The sequence below is a fragment of the Vipera ursinii genome (assembly GCF_947247035.1).
Source record: "Vipera ursinii genome assembly, chromosome: 5".
NCBI lineage: Eukaryota > Metazoa > Chordata > Lepidosauria > Squamata > Viperidae > Vipera > Vipera ursinii.
In genome coordinates, this window is record NC_139518.1 from 2505114 (window position 1) to 2515860 (window position 10747).

Below are 10747 nucleotides of genomic sequence, written 5' to 3' on the forward strand. Positions count from 1 at the left end.
GCCTTAAGTTATCTGTAAGAATAATTAAAAGGCAGGATGCAAATAAAATATATAAACTCTTAATTCAGGCAGCTGTTTTTTTTCTGCCTGGGGTGCCAGGTTGAACAAGTGCGTACTTGGGGTCCTTCCCGATGTTACAGCTCTATCTACGATTCTAGGTAAACGGAGAGCAGTTTATAAGAGAAATAAACTGAATAATGATAACTGAATAAACTGAATAATGATAACGATAATAAAGTTGGAAGGGACCTTGGTAGTCCTTACATGCACCTACAGGTAGTCCTTGACTTACGACTGGCATTAGCAAATGTTCAGTTATGATGGATACTCAAAAAGATACCTACAACCCAGATTCAAAGTTGTGACACTCACATCTGCCAAAGGCAGGGAATTTTGGGGGCTTGGCCACCAGCAGGCATTCATGGCTATTTGCAGCATCCCATGATCATGTGACCGCAGTGTGTGAGTGTATGTATCTCTATATTATTATTTATTATTACATTTATATCCCGTCCTTCTCCTAAGACTCAGGGCGGCTTACAAGCTTAGCAGTAGCCTTCATTCTATGTATATGCCTGCTTGTTAGGGCTTTCACACACACCCCAAGCGGCATTATTACAAAGTCAGCTTAATTGCCCCCCACAATCTGGGTCCTCATTTTACCGACCTCGTGGTGGGACACGAACCTGCACTAATTGCAGGCAGCTGGTGTTACTTAAGGAGGCGTTAGCCCACTGCTCCACCAAGGCTCTTATGTGTATCTACATCCATATATGTATATCTCTTTATCTCTATATCTGTATCTTATCATCTATCTAGCATCTCTGTCTCTCTAAATCTACACATTATCTCTATCTCTCTGTATAGCCAAAAACTGGCATTTATATAGGTTTGCTTAATGACTGCCACAAAAAGATGTTGTAAAATCAGGTCGGTCACGTTTAATGACTTATGACCGTATTTCTGGACTCAATTCCAGTTATACGTCAAGGGCTATCTTATTATGGAAAACTGTATAAACACTGTCTTGAGTACATGCAAAACTCCAGCGGCGATGCAACTAACGGCTTTAATTTAGTTTAGACTACTGCAACGCTCTCTACATGGGGCTGCCCTTGAGGACCACCCGGAGGCTTCAGCTGGTGCAGAATGCAGCCGCGCGAGTCGTGATGGGGGTCTCCCAATACTCCCATGTAACACCTCTACTCCGCGAGCTGCAATGGCTTCCAGTTGCCCTTCGGGTGAGATTCAAGGTGCTGGTGATGACCTATAAAGCCCTAAATGGCTTGGGTCCGGGGTATCTGAGGGAACACCTGCTGCCGGCATCAAGCTCCCTTCGCCCAGTGCGCTCCCACAGGGAGGGTCTCCTCAGGGTGCCGCCGGTTAAAGACTGCCGGCAGGTAACACCCAGGAGTAGGGCCTTCTCAGTGGGTGCGCCTGCCCTGTGGAACCAGCTGCCAGTGGAGCTGAGGACTGCCCCCAACCTCCGTTCATTCCGCCGGGACCTGAAGACCTGGCTCTTCGAGCTCTCTGGCCCAGGCTGAGAATTTTTTAATCTTAATTTTAACTGGGTTTTAATTTTCTCAGGGTTCTATTTAATCTTTTTTAATTTGTTTTAACGTTTGTATTGACTTTCTTTTAAATGCTCTGTAAACCGCCCTGAGTCCTTCGGGAAAGGGGGGTATATAAATCTAAATAAATAAAATAAATAAATAAATTGTTTCGGTTAGCGATAAATAACCCTCTGCTGCCCATTGAAAAGGGCTGCACCGAGAGCAAGTAAAAGGCAAGGCAAGACGAAGTGTACAAAAGTGAAATATACCGTCAATTTTATTTGCAGCCTACATTTAGACTCTGGATGGATACAGCATCTGCGGAAAGAAAAGGAAAAAAAAAAAAACGCTTGCCAGACATCCAGAGAAACAGAACTTCCTGTAACCATTTTTCTGCCTTTCCTATGACTGTCCCCAATTTCGCCACCCCAAAATGTGACACACACCCCCCCCCCCGTGCAGCAGATTTCGAAGTCCCGGACAATCCCCCAGCCTAAAGGAGCCCAAAGGAGCTGTCATCCTCACCACTCGGATCCGGTGTCCAATGGCTTTGGCGGGCAGGTTGGAGCGGAATTTGGCTCGGACCATGCCGCTGTTTCCGTGGGCCCGGGTCACCTTCCCCCAGATGACTCTGGTCCTGTTGGGCCTGCCCCCAGGAGTGACTGTGTTACTGCCAAAAAGAAAGAGAGACATTCCGTTCAACCCCGGCGATCGCCAAAGACACCAGCTCTCCGAAACACCACCCAGGCTGTCCTTGAGTTAGCGACCGTAACGGGGCCTGCCCATCACTGATGTAGCTAGTCTAAAGAAAAGAAGGAACGGGAGACATGATAGCAGTTATTCCAGTATTTGAGGGGCTGCCACAAAGAAGAAGAGGGGGGGTCAAATTATTCTCCAAAGCGCCAGAGGGCAGGACGAGAAACAATGGTTGGAAACGGACCGAAGAGAAAAAAAAGCAACCAGGAATTAAGGAGAACTATTAACCAGTGGAACAGCCTGCCACCAGAAATCGTGGGCGCTCCATCACTGGAAATTTTTAAGAAGAGACTGGACAGTCACTTGTCGGAGATGGTATAGGAGCTCCTGCTTGAGCTTCTACAGATGACCTACAAAGTCCCTTCCAATTCTATTCTCTTCTATTTTCTATTCTTTTAATTAATTAATTAATTTTAATTAATTAATTAAGCTGACTTTAATTAATTAAGCTGACTTTGTAATAATGCCGCTTGTGGGGTGTGTGAAAGCCCTCATAAGCAGGCATATACATAGAATGAAGGCTACTGCTAAGCTTGTAAGCCGCCCTGAGTCTTCGGAGAAGGGCGGGATATAAATGGAATTAAAATAAAAAAATTCTATGCTATTCTACTCTCCATTTCATTTCATCTATTATATTCCTTTTCTCTATTCTGTATTTCTATTCTATTATGTATTTCTATTCTAATTCTAAACTTATGCTTTTTTTTTCTGGCTGTGGCCATCAAGCAAAACACCATGGTGGCTAAACAAATGTATGATATGGGAGTGGATTTCCTGCAATTGGCAGTTAAGTGCTGACTTTTGGCAAAATTGTTATAAAATCCAGTCACAAAACCACAGGATGCTGCAACGGGTTGTAAATGCTGCCTGATTGCCGAGTGCCTAAAGTGCACTCATGTGACTGTGTGAGGCAGGCAGAACTTGGAATCTAGGTTGCGAGTACCCCGCAGGTCGGTCGAACTGAGAACAATCGCTAAGCAACTGGCCATAAGTCAAGGACTACATTTCATTTAGTGACCATTCAAAGGTACAACAGCACTGGGAAAAGCGATTTATGACCGTTTTTCACACGACCGTCAGTCTCCCTGTGGTCACGTGATCAAAACTCACGGCTTGGCAGCTGGCATGTACTTATGACGGCCGCAGTGTCCCAGGGTCAGGGTGATCCCTTTTTGCGACCTTCTGACAAGCAAAGTCAATGGGGGAAGCCGGATTCACTTAACGACCGTGTTTCCTACTTAACAAATGCAACGATTCACCTAACGACAGCGGCCAGAAAATTCGTAAAATGGGGCGAAACTCGCTGAACCGAGGTTTTGCTTGGCAACACCAATTTTGAGCTCGACGGAGGTCGTAACCTGAGGACTACCTGTACCTGTATTTCGGCTGGAAATTTCGCTGCTAACATCGGATGTTTTTGCTTTGACAACCGATGGAGATGCAACCCTTTTCTTCTGATGTTTTACTCTTTAAGAGTTAAGAGTTAGATGACGCTGGGGTGGGGAGGAACATGCATGAGTGTTTAGCTAGACATAATACTGAACCTAGTGTGAGAACTAAGGTTATTGAAATAAGAGGTGATAAGAATTGAGAGGTGGGCTGGAGAACTGGAGGGACAGCCAGCATTTCCAACTAATGGGGGAATGTGATTTATGACTATAAATTGGAAGAGGGAATTAAGCTTTGAAACGATGTGCTCAGGGGAGGGGGATTCAGATTTTGGCTTTGCCTGTTATGTGCCAATGCTATGCTTCTCGAATAAAGATTCTTTTAAGGTAAACAATGCCTCAAAGTTCTTTGAAGAGTTCCATCTGTCGGAACCAGGACACCGGGCATACATTACAGGTGCAGATCGGGCAGCTTTAGCAATTGACACTATGGGTCTGCATTTTTCATAGTACCTGTTCCTCTCCCAAGACATTCTGGCAGGGCTCTGCAAAACAACCAACCCCCGGGAGGCTACTGTAAGAGCCAACATGGAGGCAATTCTGCCAGTACAAGGACCGCAGAACCACACACAGAATTGCTGAACCCCCCTTTGAGCACCAAGTCCACGCTGTAAGGAGGCCACAGCGTTTCATCAACATTGTGAAGACTGTGCGCGCGCACACACACACACAGAAGCACACAAAGACGGGAGCACGAAACAAGCCCTATCATCGTGCACTCACTTTTTGGCCTTGTACACGTAGGCGCACTTTTTGCCCAAGTAGAATTCGGTCTCGTTGCGGGAATAAACGCCCTCCACTTTCAGCAGAGCCGTGTGCTCCCTCTGGTTTCGGAGGCCTCGTTTGTAGCCAGCGAAAGTGGCCTTGCACCACAACCTAGGGAACAAAGGACACACACACACACCCCAATTACACTCGGGGAACGACGATGGTGCCCTGCAAAAGGTGGCAATGCTGATGAGCAGATCCCCAATGGCTGCTGGGCTCACGTACCGCACCGGGCAGTGGCAGGTCCCAATTTTGCCTTAATATATAGCAGTCACTTAAAAATAAAAATGGCTTAGCGTCACAAGTGAACACGTTCCATACGAGATTAGAGATTGTGTTTTAAATAAGGGGGGAAAAAAAGAACACAGGTAACCGTCCATCGGAGTGGAAAAACTAAATTCCCACTGGGAGCAAATCAAATTCCCTAGTTTGTTGTTTCGCTGTCATCACAGCCTAAGCTGGTTTTTAAGGGAAGAAGATTAAAATAGAATCCGAGATTGTGCTTACAAGTTTGTCACTAACCCACCCCCCCAGCAGTTAGTGGATTCACACAATGCTAACTACTAATTGAGGTTCGTGGGCATGTACTAATGCAGCCACTAGATCAGGGGCCTTCAAACTGGGCCCTTTTATGACTTGTGGACTTCAACTCCCAGAATTCCTCAGCCAGGCACACGTGCCTGGCTGAGGAATTCTGGGAATTGAAGTCCACAAGTCATAAAAGGGCCAAGTTTGAAGACCCCCTGCACTAGATCGTTGGATGAGCTGGTTTAAGGGTCTGTGCAACGTATTATTAATTAAAGAGCCTTGGTGGAGCAGTGGGCTAATGCCTCCTTAAGTAACACCAGCTGCCTGCAATTAGTGCAGGTTCGAGTCCCACCAGGCTCAAGGTTGACTCAGCCTTCCATCCTTCCGAGGTAGGTAAAATGAGGACCCAGATTGTTGGGGGCAATAAGCTGACTTTATAATAATGCCGCTTGGGGTGTGTGTGAAAGCCCTAATAAGCAGGCATATACATAGAATGAAGGCTACTGCTAAGCTTGTAAACCGCCCTGAGTCTTCGGAGAAGGGCGGGATATAAATGTAATTAAAATAAAATAAATAAATAAATAAAATAAATGCACAGGTCACATCTCATTACTATAGCCATTGATTGATTTACAAAATGACAAAACTGTGATGAAAAGTATGAAAGATTAAACAGAACGCAGGCAACGGGGGGGGTGGGGTGGGAGGATGGAAGATCTACTCTCTACTCTTTCAGCCACTCCCAGCATAAAGCACCCTCGACTGGGACCCCAAGCCAGCCAGCCAGACGGCAGAGCCAGGTTTTAAGGCTCTTCTGGAAATCCGGGACGTTGGGAGCCAATCTCACCTCTGGTGGGAGAATATCCCAAAGGGCAGGGGCCACGACAGAAGAGGCTCTTCTCCTGGACCCCAACGGCCAGAATTCTTTGGCAGATGGGATCCGAAGTAGGACTCTTTCGTTGGAAGGCTAGACCCTTTGGGGTTATACCCTGGACCCTAACCCTAAAGGGCTTTAAGCAACACCTTGAATTGGACCCAGGAGCAAATTAGCAACCCTTGCAGGTCGCCCAACGGGGTGTTACGTTTGCCACTTGGGGAGCAGGGCTGCAGAAATGTCCCTGCCATCGCTTCCTGTACCAGTTGTAGCTTCCGAATATTCTTCCAGGGCAGCCCCAAGCAGAGCGCACTGCAGCAGTCCAACCCATCAGGGCACGAGTGACTGTGCACAGAAAAAGGCCTGACGCGAAGTTACACGAAGGCTCTCCTGGCCACAACGGCCAAATTTAACCGGTGAACAGCTTTTTAAGCTTCCGATTAATCTAGTGAGGAGGGGGGGCGCTCCATGAAGTAACCTCAAGGTAAGTAAGATGCCAGGCCTATAATAAAAGCAGGATGCAGCCGACTGAGCAAAACACGAGGAAGGTGCTGGGGAAATCTCCTACCTGCCCGTCATGGTGTTGCCTCAGAAGTCCCGTTTCCAGCAGGCCTGCACAAAAGAGAAACAAGAAGCTGTTAAGGGAGACGCACATTACTACAGCTTAATAAACCTGGTTTGGGCACGAGCAGCATTACAATCCAGGTGTATTTATTTATTTTATTTTATTTTATTGCATTTATATACCGCCCTTTCCCTGAGGACTCAGTGCGGTTTACAGGGAGTTAAAAATCAACCATACAAAAGTTAAAAACCAATTTAAAAAATATTAAATCAACCCTGTACTATTAAAAACCCCAAATTAAAAATTTCTCCTCAGTCTGGGCCCGAGAGCTCAAAGAGCCAGGTCTTCAGGCCCCGGCGGAATGATCGGAGGTCGGGGGCAGTCCTCAGCTCCACCGGCAGCTGGTTCCAGAGGGCAGGCGCTCCCACTGAGAAGGCCCTATCCCTGGGTGTCACCCGCCGGCAATCTCTTACCGGCGGGACCCTGAGGAGACCCTCCCTGTGGGAGCGCACTGGGCGAAGGGCGTTTGATGCCGGCAGCAGGTGTTCCCTCAAATACCCCGGACCCAGGCCATGTAGGGCTTTATAGGTGATAACCAGCACCTTGAATTTCACCCGGAGGGCAACCGGAAGCCAATGCAGCTTGCGGAGTAGAGGTGTTACATGGGAGTATCGGGAGACCTCCATTACAACTCGCGCGGCCGCATTCTGCACCAGTTGAAGCCTCCGAGTGGTCTTCAAGGGCAGCCCCATGTAGAGAGCGTTACAGTAGTCCAAACGGGAGGACACAAGCGCATGAGTAACTGTGCGTAGGGCGTCTCGGTCCAGATAGGGACGCAACTGGCGCACCAGGCGAACCTGTGCAAAAGCCCCCCTGGTCACGGCTTCTATGTGATCTTCAAAATTGAGCCGTGAATCCAGGAGGACGCCCAAGTAGCACTTCCCCTACTGCAGATTTGGCTCAAGATCTCCATCTGTGCAAAGAGAGAAGCCACCTGGAATTAAGGAGAAACTTCCTGACATTGAGGACAATCAACCAGTGGAACAGCTTGCCACCAGAAATCGTGGGCGCTCCGTCACTGGAGGTTTTCAAGAGGAGACTGGACATTCACCTGTCTGGGGCAGTATAGGTTCTCCTGCTTGAGCAGGGGGCTGGACTAGAAGACCCCCAAGGTCCCTTTCAGCTCTATTCTATTCCTCTGATTTTAGAAAAGGCATCATTCAAGGCTTAAAATAGTGTTGTTGTTGTTGTTGTTGTTTTTCACACTTCGCCAGCTTAAAGACAGGTGGACTTCAACTCCTCCCAGAATTCCCTAGCCAGAATTCTGGGAGTTGAAGTCCGTCTTGTCTTCGTTGGCAAAACTGACACACACTGGTCTAAATGCACTGAATTCACACACACCGTCAGTATGTGCATCACCCTCTCAAGAAATGCGAGTAGGGGGGAACCAAGAGACCCGTAGCTCAACCACGCACTCTTTGCACACTCCTTAAGCGCTGAATCTGAACTCATGACAAGGACTTCCTTCCGGCCTCTAACAGCCTTCCCCCAAACCAGCCATCTTTAGAACAACTGCTCAATATCCCCCCCATCAACTGTCCATCCCATTTCTCTACAGAAATTTAAGTTGCGGGAAGACACCATATTATAGGCTTCCGTGTCCTGCAAAAATTGTACTGTCCACGTTTTTTGACACTTAAAAATATAGCTGTCTTGGGTGGGTCAGAATCTGATAATACAATTCACATGCGCTGCCTCTTCTAGATGTTTGTAATATCGTCTCTTTTTCATTTATTGCATTTATGTGCCGCATATTTCGCTGTCAAACGTAAATTAGCAACAGCTTTCCAGAGTTTCAGGCAGATGTTTTATTATATTTTATTTATTAAATGTGTTTGCCGCCCATCTCAGCAGGTGACTTTGGGTGGCTCGCAATGTTAAAAAGAACAAAACAAAATGCACGCACGCGTAACCCTCAAATGTGTGAAATTTAGGCGTTTTACAGAATGCCTGGGAAATCTGTAGAATGCCAAAATTGGGATGTCAAAGTAGGAAACATTTTAATATTTCACACAAGGCATTCTGTGCAAGACCAAAAGGCAAATTGGTGAAGTATAATATACTCCCACTAAAATGCCATTATAACCTTCCTTGTTGCAACAAGTAAATACTGGTTTTTTTTTCTCTTTTTGTTTATTTTCAGTCAGAAAATCCTGCACTTTATTTTGCGTATCTTCTTTCATTTTATTATTTATTTATTTATTTATTTTATTTGTATACCGCCCTTCTCCCGAAGGACTCAGGGCGGCGAACAGGGCAGTGCACGTTAAAAGACAAAATACAAAAATTAAGAGAGATTAAAACAAAATGCCCACAACTCTTACAATAAGTTAAAACACATTAATAAAACCCAACCCAATTTTCATACACAGTCTTTGTGATAAAAGCCTAACCCTAAATCTTTTCGTGACAGTCTTTTTTCACACTTTGCCTAAATACCTGTTGTTATTCTTCTGCATAACGCCTACCTATTATATCCAATGCTTAGGGAAAGTATATAGTGTATAAGTCCCTTGTCTGAAAGGGCAGGGGGGTCTTCCAACTTGGCCCTTTTATGACTTGTGGACTTCAACTCCCAGAATTCCTCAGCCAGCATGGCTGGCTGAGGAATTCTGGGAGTTGAAGTCCACAAGTCATAAAAGGGCTAAGTTGGAAGACCAACCTCCAGTATAGGGCTTCCTGCCTGAGCGGGGTGGGTGATGGGTGGTGTGGGTTGGACTAGAAGACCTCCAAGGTCCCTTCCAGCTCTGGATATTAAAAACACCACCAGATATTTCAATCCCTTGCCTGAAAACGTCACACCTTCTATAGATTTCTCAGGCATTCTATACAATGCCAGGAACATACACAAGAAGAGTAAAATACTGTAATTAAAATGCAAAATATTATTATTATTATTATTATTACTATTATTGCTAAGCACATTTGATTTGTGCTTTAGATTGTAAGCCGCCCTGAGTCTTCGGAGAAGGGCGGGATATAAATGGGATTTAAAAAAATGATAACTTTATTTATTTATTTATTTATTTAATTTTAATTATCGGCTATAACTTCGTGCTCGCCTGCTGTGCCAGGTAAGAGCCCAGGCAACACACTAAATAGGTTCTCATGGGTACTAGCTATGGCCGTTAGTAATAAGTTAGTAGTAACTGCTGCCATACTAATATGGCAGCAATGACTGCCATAACCCAGTAGCCACGAGAAACTAGTGTTTTGCGTGGGCTCTTAACCTGGCCCAGCAGGCGAACACGAAGTTACATGCTAATAATGATATTACTATCATTATAAGAGTATAGGGCAGGGGTCTTCAAACTCGGCCCTTTTATGACTCGTGGACTTCAACTCCCAGAATTCCTCAGCCAGCGTGCCTGGCTGAGGAATTCTGGGAGTTGAAGTCCACAAATCATAAAAGGGCCGAGTTTGAAGACCTCTGGTATAGGGTTTCCTGCCTGGGCAGGGGGTTGGACTAGATGACCTCCAAGGTCCTTTCCAATTTTATAACCATCATCACGAGCTTGTAAAGCCGCCCTGAGTCTTCGGAGAAGGGCGGGATATAAATGGAATTAAAATTAAATTAAATCAAATCATGAATAAAGCCACAATGGAGCCTCCAAGTCCAGAAGCAGTCTATCTTTGAGGATAGGGGATTAGCGGAGGGGGGAGGAGGGAAGGGAGAAGGGAACCCCCCCTCGACCCCCCCCCCTTCATTCATCCAGGCCCGAGGAGAGCCCCGCATCCCGGTCTCTCTTCCCAGCCGGCAGAGCAGCGAGAGTCCTCGTCCACTCCTAGAGCGGACCTCGCGTCTCCAGACCAGGCCTGGGTGCCAGCCAGCATCCAGCCGGCATCCCAGCCATCCTTGTCCACGTCCGCCGCCGGACCCGCCCGTTCCCACCGGCCGGCCCTTCCGCCCGCTCCCGCGCCGCCCTTCCCTGCCAACCCTCCGCCGACCGGCCGCCGACGCAGCCCTCACCTCCGCAGCAGCGGCCCAAAATGGCGGCGACGAGAAAGGAAAGGAGGGCGAGCCGCGAGGCACGCTGGGACAGGCACTCGAGAAGGCCCCCGCCCCCCGCCAGCACTCCTCCTTGCCGGTCGTTAGTGAGGCGGCTATCAGATTTGCCTGACAGGAATCCCTCGGCCCGGGAACGTTTCCCCGGCTCGCCTCGCTTTGTTATTCGCTCGTTCGTTTTTTTAAGCC

The 10747-nt window shown here is 47.1% G+C and overlaps 1 protein-coding gene across 1 annotated transcript; it reads right to left on the reverse strand.

The window, feature by feature from the left end:
* Positions 1-1812: 1812 nt before the first annotated feature.
* Positions 1813-10593, reverse strand: RPL35A (ribosomal protein L35a). Its single transcript, XM_083363474.1, has 5 exons — positions 10523-10593; positions 6496-6539; positions 4481-4633; positions 2079-2223; positions 1813-1871 (listed from the first exon to the last, which is right to left on the reverse strand). The coding sequence occupies exons 2-5, from the start codon at positions 6504-6506 to the stop codon at positions 1848-1850; spliced, it is 333 nt and encodes a 110-aa protein (XP_083219600.1). The 5' UTR covers positions 6507-6539; positions 10523-10593; the 3' UTR covers positions 1813-1847.
* Between the last annotated feature and the right edge of the window lie 154 nt (positions 10594-10747).